This window comes from Sprattus sprattus (genome assembly GCF_963457725.1).
Source record: "Sprattus sprattus genome assembly, chromosome: 3".
NCBI classification, from domain to species: domain Eukaryota; kingdom Metazoa; phylum Chordata; class Actinopteri; order Clupeiformes; family Clupeidae; genus Sprattus; species Sprattus sprattus.
Genome location: NC_137922.1, coordinates 19,334,705 through 19,350,144, shown reverse-complemented (window position 1 = coordinate 19,350,144; position 15,440 = coordinate 19,334,705). Strand labels below are relative to the sequence as shown.

Sequence of the window (15,440 nt, the reverse complement as noted above, 5' to 3'; positions counted from 1 at the left end):
CAAGCATGTGTGTGCATGCGTGTGAGTGTGTGTGTGTGTGTGTTTGTGTGTGACACAGACTAAGGGGCCATGTCCTGCTTTTGTGCTCTCCTGCTATTTAAAGGATTTTAGAATGTCCTTGCAGTGTGGTGAAGAAAAAAAAAAAAAATAATTACATGACACACATGTGGAACACACCAAGGAGAAAAACAAGCACATTTAAAGCCCTCCAGACCACTCTCAAACAGCGAAAGGAGCCAACCTATTTTACACAACACAACAGTGGCCCAACACCCATAATACCCAAATTTAGAGATCAGTGAGTTTCCTCATAGTCAGACCCTATCAGGTTCAATTGTGACCCAAACTGGTTTGAAGGTCACCCTCCCTACAGTACAGTGCACTACTGAGAATGATCACCATGGAGGTTCAAAACAAGTCAGTCAGATGTTTTCAGAGCGCCAAATTTCCTGACATGACGTGCGTCAGAGGGAACGTGGCGGTTATCGAACCGATTGCTTGTGGAACATCGGGCATCAATGGCTGCGCTTGTTTTCCCAGTGGAAACCACCACGGAACACACAATGGGACCCTCTCCCAGGCCTCATGGACTGGACGTGGAGGTCGCATGTGTCACACACACAGACCCTGCATCTCAGACGCACAGGAGCCATGTGAGTTAGCCAATGCGCTCACTAAATCAGTCAATTAGTCAGGCCTTCATCACCATCCCCCCAGCATCACACAGCATTACACAAACCATCAACAAGGTTGGGCTGCTATGTAGAAGAGCGTACAACATACAGCACTGTGATCTTCAGTCACTTATCATAATAATTAAATTAAATTGTATTTATATAGCACCATAAAAAGGGCAAGAAAAAAAAACTCCCTGTTAAGTCAGGAAGGAACCTTAAGCAGAACCACGGTACATAAGGGGGGACCCATCTGCCTGAGGACGGCCGGGTGGAAATAGGAAGCTGTAATACAAATTTGATACATTCGGACAAGCAAGGTCAGTGAGCTGTGACCTCTGGGCCTAGTCTATATTATTGCTATGGTGTCTTGCATGCTGTTCCAACCAGCTATTATAAACACTAGACAGTAGATCCGTAAGGAAAATGGTGCTTATATCTACAGCCTACTATCCATCACAGGCAAGTGGACTTTTCAGCTTTGACCTCATCTGAAGTGAAACCCGGCAATTAAGTGGGAAGGGGGATGCCAACAGAGGGACGTGTTTGTGTTGTTGACATCCTGCCTGCAGCTGTTTGTGAGCGAGATGGAAAGGGAGAGAAAGAGAGAGAGAGAGAGAGAGAGAGAGAGAGAGGGAGAGAGAGAGAGAGAGGGTGAGTGTGTGAGAGAGAGAGTGAGAGTGTGTGTGTTGGGGAGAAGTGGGTGGGTTCAGGAAATGGCAGCAGGATGGAAGTCAGCCACATTCATCAGGCACAAAGGGAGGAAGGAAGCTTCTCAAAAATGAGCGCCACCATTCCCAGGGGGGAGACAATCAGACAGGAGAAGTCCCAACACTCCTTCAACCTCAAACAAAACAACCACTCAAAACACAACATAAGGAAGATCATTTCAATCAGGCTTTATCCACTACAAGCAATATAGTTATCTTGCCAAATGAAGAGCTCAAAGTGTCCAGTCAAACTCTAGGGACAAAAAAACGATTGAATTCAGCGAGCTGACACAGATCTGGCCCTTTTAAATGGCTTCACTGATGTCACTGCTGCCACCTCCACCAATCAGCACATGGGATTTGCTACCAGCAGAGGGCAGCAGAGCTCCCCAGTAACACGACCCCCATATCTGCCCAGTGATGGAGAAGAAAAGAGGAGAGGAGGGGAGGGGAGAAAGAAAAAAAAAGAAGTGTTATACAAAATGGTTGCTGGCTTGCCAGGTACACCAACCATCAAAGTAAAACTGAAAGATAAATATCGCACTACCATTACTTCAAAACATTACCTGCCAAAAAGGTAATGCGTTATGAGGCGATACAAATAAAAAAAACATAATAAATAATGGGTGGAACAAGCAATCAAATGCTAAAGCGTTTGTGCTTGTTTATAGGTCATCGCCACGGATATTCCACACGAAGATAGAGGGTGGCCTTCAGCTGCATCACTCCACTGTCTCATGACCGCTGCTCTGAGAGTGATGGGGAGCTGACCGCTAGTGTTAGCCTCATCTGGGTCACTTGGGATTGGCCCACATATGGTGGAGGAGGCCTCCAGCTAGTGTCCACACTGGAGTGAGCCTCAAACTAGACGTATCAACAGAATGCAAATGCTTACATACACGCCAAGTCACACTAAGATTAGATCTTGCACGGAAGATGCATGTCTGATTTACAGACCACAAGAAATATTGGCACACACAATGAACACAAGCGCAAAACCACAACATACTGTGTGTGTGTGTGTGTGTGTGTGGGGGTGTGTGTGTGTGTGTGTGTGTATGTCCACTAAAATCTAGCATCAAAATGCAGACTCAAAAAGACAGACCCGCACACTCTGCAAACATTGCTTAATGCTTGAAACTAGTTTGATCACCACTGACGAGTACAAAACTGCTTTGTCAAAGTCAGAATCAAGACAAATTACTTGTTTTAAGACTGGCCACACTAGTTTTAAGATATATTCAGGTTATTTTTTTTAAATAAAATCTTATTTTCCTATTCTGTTTGCAGATAACTTTACACACCATTTTATTTCTTTTTTTTTCTCGCTTTTGAAAGCTGATTTTTTTTGCAGTGCACGTTCACACATGCTCACACATACATGGAGCACACAATACACAAATGCCTTGTGCTGATTTCTGTGCTCCCTGCCAGGCCCTTGGTACCCCTGCTAGGCCCCTCAGCACATTAGCAGGCAGGAGGAGTGCTGTGGCTCCCAGGAGATGAGGCGGTAGCCAGAGTCAACGCAGCAGCCAGGGTCTGGCCAGCCCACGGAGCCCCTGGAGACCAGAGACACTGTTCCAGGGCCCCCTCGCTCGCACTCACTCCAACTCTGTGTCACGCTTTTCTCACACACTCTTGTTTCACACACTCATTTACAACTGCCACTTCACACTAATTGTTGTGAATACTACCTTTCACACCTTTACAACCAATGCCCCTCCCTCCTGCATCTGTTCCATCGGTTACAAATCTCTTCCCATTTCTTTTTTCTGTCCGCAATTCTCTCTCTCTCCAGCTCACTCACCGATTCCTATCGTTCTGGGGCCATCACATGCTCTCGGCCTGCCCCACCCCTTCAGATCCAGTCCTCCACCCTCCCTCCTCATTACCTAATTCTCCCCATGCTCTGGGTTTGTGTGCGTCTCCCTCTTCTTCCATATATTAGTGGGTAAGGGAGCAGCCCGCTGGTGAATGGTATCCTCTACAGAGCTGCTCCTGGGTGAATCACAGGCAGGAGCGTAAAATCAGCCCTTAATAATGCATGAAGACACTGCGGGCGGTCCTTCTGCGCGGTGCAGACGCGGTCATTTTAGGTTTCTGCAGCAGACAAGCGGCATCAGGCGCCCAAGCAAGCCCCAAGCAGCATACTATGCCATCTGAGGATCTTAAAGTGAGAGGGAAGCCAAGCTGCATGTTTAAGCAGAGAGACAAAAACACTCACTGATCATTCAAGATAATTTTGCCTAGCATATAGGCCTACTGTTTGTACACAATATTTTCTGTTAAGGTAAACAATTTTAAGTGATAATTCTGATATTACCCCTGAAACCCCCTTTTCTGCAAGATGTGCTGATCATTTTGCAGACATCATTAGTAAGATGGTATATTCATCATCACACAAGACCGCAGTCTCAACCACTAAAATCAGTCATCCATATTTGACAATAGATACAACATTTGCCATTTTGCTTAAAGATCATTCTGATGCCATTTTAGGTAAAAGATCTCTCCTCTGCATCCTGACTGCCGTCTCTGTACCGTGATTGGTTGCCGTGTGAACAGGCATCGCATGCATGCGCTTCCGCTTCAAAGCCTGGCCCCTAGCAACACCAATCCCACATCTCGACAACAGAGCGAATCGAACAAATCTCAACCTCACGAAAGGAGACAGAGGAGAAAAAAAGAACCTCTTAACTTCACGGAAGGAGCTGGAAAAAATGTCATTCTGATGCCGCCAGTGAGAACAAGGGGTTGTGCCAGGCCGCCACCACTGCAGCTGCAGCCCCCCCCAGCCTCCCCCCTCCAAATCCCTTCTCTCCCCCTCTGAAGGTTCGTCTTCCACCTCTGAGGGTGCTCAGCATCTCTCTAAGGGATGGGCTGACATCCCTCCCTTCATCTAAGGTGGCAGTGTTGTCTACCACACAGCACCATGGGGTTGCCTTCAAAAACCCTGAGCTGAACCCACCATGCCCCTGTGCCTCACTCTGCCTAAGACAACCTCCCGAAAGCTGCACATGTACACACACACACACACACACGCACAAAGGCACACACACAGGCACACAGACAGACACACACACACCTATGCAAGCCAAGCCAGCTAAATCCAGTGCCACATTGCCAAGCATGCAGCACGGCCGCCTGAACCCCAAACACACAGCTCTAAGAGACGAGAGAGAGCAGGAGTGCACACAGAATAAAGATGAAGGAGGTTTGTGTGTGTGTGTGTCCATTCAAAACAGCAAGCAAAGACAGAAATTAACAGATAAAAGGAAGGAATATGCCAAAAAAATGAAGACAGACTGGAGGAGAAAACAAATAAAAGGACAGAGTGATTCAGAGGGGCAGAGGATTTGGTGTTGGAGGATGGGTATGGGTAGAGATGAAGACGGGGGTGGGAGTGGGGGGCATATCTGAATGAGAGCGGCTGGTGTGAGCAAGAGGATGCCTGGAGCCATAGTGTGTGTGTGTGTGTGTGTGTGTGTGTGTGTGTGTGTGTGGTTTTGTGACAGGAGAGGGTGGAGGCGGTGGGTATCTGGTGAAGCCAGCCGGCGGTTATTTAAACATCACAGAGGAGAGAGAATTTCCGTCCCAGGCAGACGTTAATGGCCCCCCTCTCCACTAATCCACCTTACATCACAGCTCCCCCTTCTAATTTAGGTGAAGGCCACTCGCAGCATAGCATATCATAGCATAGCATATCATAGCAAACTACAAACATGCACACCATGCCAAGTGCTAATTAAACATGTGTTACTGTAGCCCAACACAGCAGCAAACACAAGTGACAATCTAGAGAGGCCACAGCTGCCAGCACTGCCTGTGCATAGACATGACATTTACAAAATATCATCCAGAAAGGCCTATGGTGGGATAGTCTATGATGACTGTAAGGCATTACAGTTGTAATTGTTTGTGATTCATGACCAAAAAAAATGACTTAGTGACAAGTAAGTGACATTCCACGATATCCAGGCACGAGACGTTTACAGCACACCATGAACAGCCGACATGGAAGCTATGTACTTTAATTAGGCTAGCGTTTCAAACACCATGATGCCGTCACACCAAACGTGTGTCTTCATTTGAGCCACACTATCACACAGCGTTCATTTCTCTCCAACTCACTTTCATATTAGATGCCTCCGTCTCCAGTTTGGTTAGGTGGTTGGAGTTGTCTTCTAGCTCCTGTCGCAGGTTGGAGTTCTCCATCTTCAAGGCCTCCACTTGCATTAGCAGCTGATCGTAAGACGCAGCAGCCATCTTGCACTACCTCCTGACCTGGGGGGAAGAAAACATTGATGGAACCTCAATATAAATATTGCTATGGTTACCAAAATTAGCGCACACAGGCTTTGCCTATGCCAATGCAGCTCTACAGCCTAATGAGAAGAGAAGATCACCACAACAATTTGAGTCGATTTAGAAATTGTGAACAAATGTTAATACAATTATTCTAATTCAAGAGTACTAGTTTCATAGGATGTGAAGTCACAGAGGCCAGAGAGCAGATCGATGAACATTCTACATTACATCCACCAAATTTAGAGCAAACAGATTTAGATCTCATGAAGCCAACTGATCATGTCTTCTCATAGGTCTGCTGACAGCCGGAAGGCTTCACGAGAACAGAAACTTAAGGAGTCAAATGACTGTCACATGAAGTAGGGCACCAACAGGATGGACAAACACTTAAATCATCCACAGCTCTGGGATAAGCATGGCATGTCTTGCTTCAGCACACTCTGGCCCACTCAGTCAACACAGAATTTCAACTTGCCAGGCCCCTAAATAATAAATGTCACAGCAGATTCACACAACCTTAGTTTGTGTTGGTTAAGTGAAACTGTTTTATTTTCTCCCCCAACCTTAATGTAACCACGCCTGAAGCAGAAATTTGACAGAACATGAAAAGAACGTCTAACCAAGAGCACTGAAGATGTTCCTCTAATGGCTCTTTCCCTCCACACCGCCAGCAGCTACCCGGCTCCCTGTTTCTGACGGTGAAAGTGGTTTTTCCTCTCTGCTACTTTCTGTCGCTCTGAGTCCTCGAGGAGTGTGTGGGACTCATATTTCATTAGACGGCAGGCCACTCAAACCCGGGATAGGCCGTGCCATTGCAGGGCGTCTGTGACTCACGTGTCTCCAAACCCAGAGACGACAACTCGCCTCCTCTTCTCTCCTTTTTCCCCCAGTCCTCTTCAAGGACCCAAACTGATCCAAGTGGAGCCAGGAGATGCCAGGGACCACATGAGGAAAACTCAGAGTGACAGAGGAGCACGGGACGCGAATCCGCTCGAGAAAATAGGAGCATTTATTTTTAGAAGCCTGCCCGGTCGCGTGGACAGAAAACTCGCTCACCCTGCCGTCAAGAAATCACCAGTGACATGAGACCAGAGGCTACTTGACGCTGTGTTCTCGTCTGTGACATCCTTTTGGAGCTCTGAATTCAACTCATTATTAGCCATGGACGTTGTTCTGTAAGTGGTTTAACAGTACCGAGGCCTAAATTATCAAAGAGGCTCTAAAATCAATGGCCAGAAAAAAACCTTTCATAGAACCAGGTTTGAAGGGAGGGTCGGGGGATGGGCTGGAGGCCTAAATTAGCCTATTAGTTTGTGAGCTTTGGTATCATTTATCAGAAAGTCTAAGACCAGGCTAACAAAAGAATGATTGACCTGGACTTGGTTATAAAAAAATTAATTAAAAAAACTCAATCTGGCACAGCTAATTTGACAGCATGATCCCAATCAATAATGCCCACCCCTCATCTGGGGTATGGTTAAGGGCTTGGGATCCAGAGCAGGCATACCATGGCTATAAAAGCAACGCCATGAGGGACACTGGGACTCACACGGATACAGGCTGTGGAGAGAGGGGAAGGAAGAGTGCTGGAAAGATTTGGAAAGGAATTGCGGAAATCTGATTAAACTGCCCTGGAGTGCCTTCCTCTGCGTGGCTTCTTCCCCCACAGATGGAGGCTGCTGCTTATGTCCACCATTATGCACCTATGCTCAATATGGCCCGCCATTTTCATGGTCATCTCACATTTGGGCTCTAAGCAAATTCTTCAGCCGGCGTTTTCAGTGGAAGTCTAGGGGTACTGTGCGCATAAAATGTAGGTTAAGGTTACAGACACTGTGCCACAGCACAGAAGCTACAGCAATGGCAAGCATGTTTGTGAGCATGTGCTAAATGTAGCTTCATCCAGTGAACAGATATGCCAGGTTCCACATAATTATATTAACAATAACATCAATCCATGCATATTCTCCCTATCACATTATCAATTAGGCCAGTGTGCATATAATTTCATCACAGCTAGGTTCAAAATCACGATGCATACAGCAGCCAATTCCATCCTGGCAAATCAATGCTTTTTTAACGACCACACACACAAACACACACACACACACACACACTTTGATCTCTGGTTGTTGAAAGAGCTGAATATAAAATACAATCGCAGCCTAGATGCTTGTGAACTGTTAACATGACCAGCGCAGAAAATGTGAACCACCCTAAAGAAGATAAAGATGAAGCAGCTTGAGCAATGCCATTGCCTACTGTCATCAATTAAAATGCTCTACATTTTGCCTCTGGCCAAAAAAAAAGGCTTGGGAGGTGGAGGGCGAAGATAAGAAGGAAGGGACTGACAGACAGACTGGCAGGGAGGAGGGGTGCCTTATGAATATTGCATTAAGGTTCCCAGAAATGGAAACACCAAAACCCTTTCTTTCCTCCCAAAACCTGGCATCTCGCCGCCATCACAACACAACAACTGCGAGAGATTTCTGTACTTGCTCTAAATGCTGTCGACTGCTTCTTCCACCATCCAGCACCAAAAAACCCCCATCATCTCCCATCGTGCTGCACAAGAAAAAGGGTGAGCTTTTGGTGTGGTCATGACTTTGCCAGTGCGGCAGTGTATGTGTGTGGAAGTGGGTGCTTTTCTACCTCACCCAGTTCTGCCCAAAGCCTGAAAAGCCCTGCAGTCAGCTGCTCCCAGGTCCACCACTGACCTTCCCAACTCCACAATGGCACAGTGGGCAGCTTTTCACCCCCTCCATTTACCCCCCTCTCCCAGAGCCCCTTCCACTCGACTACTCACGCAGGCACTAACGATCTCGTCCACCAGCCGACACAAAAGCACCGCCTCTCTCTCACCCCCCGCCCGTTACCCTCGGAGACGCTCACTCGGTCACCGTGGCCACCATGACACATCTGCTTTTGTCTGAGCATCACCGGCTAACAACCAGACAACCGTCAACCCGAAGACCAGCCCCTCTCCTGCCTCCATCTTTAACGAGGACATCAGCACTCTCATTTTGTCCCCCCTGTCTGCCTAACGCTTGCTTTAACCCCACAGCCTTCCACAACAGCTTTTCTTCTTCTTCTCGCCTTTGCACTGCTCCTTTGCAGCAACAATGCCGCCCTCTTTTTTGTGCAACCTTGACAAGTCTCACGAATGATGAAGCAAAAGAAAGAGAAGCCAGCGGATCCATGCACATCCCCCTCCTCTACACACACACACCCTCCCCATCTCTCTCCCTCTCTACTCTCCTCTCACCAGCCAACCATCAAAACAAAAGGCTTATCCGCAGCGCCTCTCCTTTCACACAAACACACCATTATTCTTCCCTTTCCCCAGACCGGCACCCTAATCCACACCCGAGACAAAGCACAAAAAACCTCTCGCCTTGGTTTTTAAGCATTTTTTTTTTACACGCAATGACAAAATAGAAGAGAGAGAAATCACACAGCCTACCCCATGACGGTACCAGTGACAGCCTCCATCCCATCTCCCCCTCAACCGTGTCAGTCGCAACAGCACATCCCTGCCTGCCTGGTCACATGACCAAGACAGCGGCCAATCAGAGGATGAGGAAGTCTGGCCGGTGGTGCAGTGGCTGACGCTGGCTGGCCTGCTTCCAAACCGGTACCCAGCTGCTTCCCCCGGCTCATTACTGCTCCAGGGGGGACTGGGGAGGTGGGAGATGGGACACAGAGGACCGGGTAGAAGCCCCCCTACTCCCCTTACTCTCAGACAGCATATAGATGAGGGGAGGGAGGTAGTGGTTGGGTGGAGGCAGCAGGTCAGAATGCTGGAAGGTCAGACCACCAACCGAGAGAGCTCAGAGATCAACACAACGCCAGAATTTCATATTCAAACTTAACGAGAACCCTCAACACACATGCCCAAAGGGGGAAAAATGACCTCACCCATAAAGTATAAAAAAAGGCTGGGGCAGACCGCCCCACCCTCTTTACTGACGCCGACCCTGGTAATCTTCACATGACCCACAATACCAAAGGCAAAACAAAGAAGAACATGATTTTTCCTGCAAGATCTTTTCCAACTTGATAAGACACAGTCACATAACCTTGTGACAGAAGCAGGAATAAATGTGGTGCTCAGCACAACCCTGACAGTCAGGAGTATATGGGTGTGATAATCAGCTGATTCATGAACACAAGTTAGGCAACACAAGTACACATGCCTTAAATCTTCCATGAATGCTTCACGTTGTTCTTTTATCCCATTTATCAGGCATCACCATCTAGACTTGTGCTCTCAACATAAAATGGACAGATATGTAAACCCAGGAAGTACTATCAATTCCTCAATAAATCATCGAAATAAAGCCGGTAAAAATAATTATTTGGTACTGTAAAATGCACACACAGTGCCTGTACATGATCATAATTTTCTAGTCTGTTATGTTTACCATTGAAATGGTCTGCCTCACTGCGTAATGCTTGCTTCAATACTTCCTTGTGGTTACTGCCAATGTTATTTGCTTACTGCAGTAAGGTCACGAAGAAATGCATAAGGCTGCAGCACCTTCATCGATCACCAGGTAGAGGAACAATGGTGACGCAGATGAAAACACCAGCTCATGGCAGCAAGCCCAAATAATTCAACAGAAATGCAGAAAAAGAAGTCAAGCTTTTAAACCTAAAGCAATATTTCAGCACACTGCCACTGTTCGTCTTTTTCTTTGGACATGACGTAGTCCTCTCCTAACATGAAAGTAAAGACCTGCATCATTTCAATATCCCCTGCAAGTGCCTGGTGTCGTCTCTCCCTCATATGCCGATCCCACTATCAAAATGAATTTGCTGAAGTTAAAAAAATCAACTTACCTACGAAAATGAAACCTAACTGTAAGACTGTAAAACTAAAAAACTTTGCTTTGACCACAGTCTGCTCTTTCATCATGGATGGGTCAATGCCATTCAAGGTGACTACTATATGGCAGGGGTATTCACAATGAATAAATCAGATTTTATACAATTCATTAGTCTCTCAACAAGGGAACTGAGGATGTCCCCCCACTTGCTCCTTCTCCCAGTGACTCATTAACAGGCCCAAAGAATTTTCCTAACTCAGTTAGGAATAAAACAGGGTTATGTGAAAGAGCTCTTGTTAAGGCTAAGCCTTGGCCTATATCATACACAGTCCTACTGCTGGTGATTCCCAAAGATGGGGGGTTTGAAAGGATGGCCTGTATCCGGGATGTCGAAATAGTGATTCTGGATGTTTTTGAATGCAAATTAGTTGGGGGGGTAGGTTGAAAGCCTTTGGCAGGGACTCTTGTTGGCCAGTTCAGCATCGCTCCCTGTGCCTCTTCTCACACATTCTCCTAACTGGTGGGAAAGCTGGGGACTGAAACTTGGTTCAAGAAAAGAGAGCAGCGAAAGAAGCCAAAATAGGTGGCAAAGATCCATTAAATATAATTTAGATATAAAACCCAGGGACTGCTTTAGATGGAGCACTTTTGGAGAATAGCCTACTACATTATTAGATGTTATATTAATAGCAAGTTATAGTCTACTGCTATGAGTTATCGGTATGATGATGGACACCGACAAAGATTTGTGACATATCATATACCCTGAACACAAGGCTATTGAGGATATTAAAGTATCACAAGGGCATACATACCCTGAGGTCTCAAATACCCCACCAAGAATGACCAGATTTAGATCCACTATATAATTCACTATATAATGCTACTTCCTAGCATGTTATACCTGACCATGACAGGGCACTCAGAACGTTTTGGGGTTTTGAATGGATACAGAATATTATGGTCTGTTTCAACAGTGACACATAGGCCCAGTGCTACCTTGGAACATGGGGCATGAAGCACACAGAAGAAAAGTTCACTAAGAACATCACCTTTATCAACTCATCCTTCATAAATAATCTACCAGGTTTTCAATTTTGTGAAACAAAAAAGGAACCAGACAACAAGAGTGGCCATTAGATGACTGCATAGGCCTATCTGTCTTTTTATACTGGTTGAGTCAGTGTGGGTCTGTTCTCTCTATCTAAGGGCTTTTTTTATATATAAATCCCTGTGCACTATACTGACAAGCCAAACTATGGATGATTACTGACAGGATGTTTGATAATGGAAGAATTTCCATTTTCACAGTGAACTGTCTCTAAATCAACAAGCAACAAGCAACAAAAAAGTCTGCCAGTATTTCCCAGAGACGCATGGTTTTCTTGTTGTAACATGTTAAAATATAGGAATGGCTTGTGGTATTAAGATGACTCAGTCATCTATTGAGAAGCTTTCCGACTTCTCAGACAGCATTTTAACACCTGGGCCTGAAACTAACTCAGCAAGCAAAGCAACAGAGAATTTAAGAAGTCACAGAAGATAACAATAACAGCACACCTAATGCTGAATTATTATTATTTTTTTTTTTAGGATATCTTAAACCATCACATCCAAAAATCTGATTTGAAAAAATCTGAACAAATTCAAAATCTATCAAAACAAAGACTGCGAGTGACATATTTCCATCGACTAGGAAAGCACACAGTTTCTGATATTTTTCCTCGAAAAAGGTTCACTTCCTCCTCCCAATTCCAAATATCCAACTCCAAAGCTAAAATGTTAGTTCAGCATACAAAACTTGATCCAATCCTGCTTATCCACAAACAGCTTTGAGTGTGTCTGCTCTCCAGTAGAGGACTTATTCCACGACCTACTTAAGCTGAGACAATGTCCTGGCATTTCCTCCTTACTTAACGGGACTTCATCACCCGTCCAAGAGCTGGACAAGGGGAGAGATAAGAACTGTCACACACAGTCTACCTGCAGCTGAACTTATCCAAAATAAGACCACTGCCAAGGACTAATCATTGTCGCTGCACAAGTCGTCTTAACCTCACTAACCGAGATACTAAGAGATTAAGTAAGCGAGCACCTTCTGTGCCTTAGCAGCTGCCCAACACTGAATCACAGTTTCTTCACTGCCAAATCTAGAGAGTTTAGCCTACATCTAAAGAAGGTCAATTCTGTTTGCCTTAGAAGAAGACCATCTCAAGTAAAAACACTTACACATGGAAAGGTAGGTATACCCTGGTGCTATAGCCTTTTGTCCAACCCAAATGGTACTTGCCATTCAAACGTCTTGCAATACAAAGTTTAAACAAACAGACAGCACAATTCAGCCCAAATAAGGCAGATTTCCCTACGCGGTTTAAGTAGTTTCAACAACAACGCAAGTCAGCATCTGAGACTCTTGTTCCCAACTTGTAAATACTATCTGCCTTCAAAGCACAGCCAAATAGATGGCAAAATAGTCTCGTCTAGTCTAATTATTGCACATGAATAAGAATTAGCTACTGTTGTAAAGATAGGGGTTTTTAATAGGATACTGTTAGTTTGGAAGGTGTTAGCAGTTCACGATAGTATGTATTCACGTTGATACAAAAGTTGAGAATAATGATGCTTAGCGAGCTAACAGTAACTGTAAATGGTTACACTGTTACCCAAATCCTCTACTCATTTTGCACAGAAAACGTTCTATACTATGAGGAGATAGTGAGAACAATATCAGCTTGAGTCCTGAACTTATAACAGGCCTATTATTCTCACAACCATCGACCCTATTGTTGGGGTGAGAAAGGGAGCATGGTACTACGTTCACTTATGTTCAGTGACAACACTGGCTTGCTTGCTAGTTAGCCAGTTAGCTAACGTCAATGTTCAAGTTTCCCCAACCACAAACATGGGAAGCTGGCCAAAGTAGCGTCCCTAGGACTGTCTGCGTTCCAGATATAGCTGCTGCTGGATGTGCTAACTTACCCGCTTTGCTGGATAACTTAACGCCAGCTCAGTGCCACACCACTGTCCTTAAAATAGTGTAACTGGGCATGTTATTATACCAGAAGTGATCATTTTTGGTTTGCGAGACGAATATGTCTACCCACTGTCTTGTAAACAAGGGGGTAGCCTAAACGGGGCTAGCTTGCTATCGGACTTTCCTAGTAGTAGCTTGCTCGATTGCTAACCACTGTAACATTAGGTAAATTCTTACCTGCACAAAACATTCGCCTTCCTCTCCAAGTTGATCCGACTATTACTCTTGGGGGGTCGCTGACCAGTGGTAAACTTCACTGGTCGTAAGGACTAAGAAGGCATATACCTCCCTTAAAACTTAATCAGCTCTTGAAGATGCGAACAAACTTTTTCTTTTGTGTCCGATTTTTTTCTCCCTCGGACAGCGTCTACCTCCCCGTTACGCCATGTTGTGTGTTCCGTAGGCTCGCGCGCATGCTTGATCCTCATATGCGGAAGCTGCGTCCAACAGCGCAGGTCGCGCGCGCACTACCACAGGCAATATGACCACATTGCAATATCAACGCTTGTTCCTCACATTACTAGCGCACAAAAAGTCAAAATTATCACGTTAACTAAATATATATATATATATAGAGAGAGCTAGATAGATAGATAGATATAGATAGATAGATAGATAGATAGATAGATAGATATATATATATATATATATATATATATATAGAGAGAGAGAGAGAGAGAGAGAGAGAGAGAGAGATAGATAGATATATATAGAGAGAGAGATAGATAGATAGATAGATAGATAGATAGATAGATAGATAGATAGATAGATAGATAGATATAGCCTAGCTATAACTGTGCAAATTAAATGTAGAATGTGCATTGTGCATTACCACTCAGAGGATAGGCTAGGTCCTCTCTCCTGGCATAGAGTGGAATCATTCTATATTGTTCTCGGGCAGGAATGATTTCCTGTAGCAGTCCCTGTTAGGAGCCAGTAGGTTATGCAGGGATTCTGATGTTGTTGTCAATTATGTTGAACAGTTTGTGCAACATCCCTCTCCAGAGCAATCCCCAGCACAGAGCCAGCCTTCTTTAGCAGCTTGTTCAGTTTCTACTGGCTCAGACTTATGCTGCTGCCCCAACAAATGGGTGCAAAGAAAATTGAACTTGCAACAACAGACTGGTAAAAAAAAATATATACAGCCGCGGAAAAAATTAAGAGACCACTTCAAAATTATCAGTTTCTCTGGTTTTACTATTTATTGGTATGTGTTAAAGTAAAATGTACATTTTAGTTTTATTCTATAACCTACTGGCAACATTCCTACCAAATTTCAAATAAAAATATTGTCATTTAGATCATTTATTTGCAGAAAAATGACAATTGGTCAAAATAGCAAAAATGATGCAGTGTCTTCAGATCTCGAATAATGCAAAGAAAACAAGCTCATAGTCATTTTTAAACTACACAATACTAATGCTTTAACTTAGGAAGAGTTCAGAAATCAATATTTGGTGGAATAACCTTGATTTAAAATCACAACTTTCATGTGTCTTGGCATGCTCTCCACCAGTCTTTCACATTGCCGTTGGGTGACTTTATGCTACTCCTGGCGCAATAATTCAAGCAGCTCAGCTTCTTTTCATGGCTTGTGACCATCCATCTTCCTCTTGATCACATTTCAGAGGTTTTTTTATGGGATTCAGGTCTCGAAATTGGGCTGGCCATGACAGGGTCCTGATCTGGTGGTACTCCATCCACACATTTGCTGGCCTGGCTGTGTGGCATGGAGCATTGCCCTGCTGGAAAAAACACTTCTCAGAGTTGGGGAACATTGTCAGAGCAAAAGGAAGCAAGTTTTTCTCCCGGGACAACGTTGTACTTTGCCTGGCTGAGGTTTGTAAAAGACCATAAGAATTGAAAAAGCGGACTGGAGGGTCTT

At 44.9% G+C, this 15,440-nt stretch overlaps 1 protein-coding gene across 2 annotated transcripts in view; it reads right to left on the bottom strand.

Moving 5' to 3' along the window:
* Nucleotides 1–13,940, bottom strand: part of apc (APC regulator of WNT signaling pathway) — a 32,582-nt gene extending 18,642 nt beyond the window's left edge. For both annotated transcript variants that reach the window (XM_080834649.1, XM_080834650.1), the window contains exons 1-2: nt 13,733–13,940; nt 5,516–5,668 (exon numbers count right to left, since the gene is read on the bottom strand). In XM_080834649.1, the coding sequence (XP_080690775.1) occupies nt 5,516–5,650 (135 nt within the window). In that variant the 5' untranslated portion in view covers nt 5,651–5,668; nt 13,733–13,940. The remainder of the gene's footprint in view (nt 1–5,515; nt 5,669–13,732) is intronic.
* Nucleotides 13,941–15,440: the final 1,500 nt, after the last annotated feature.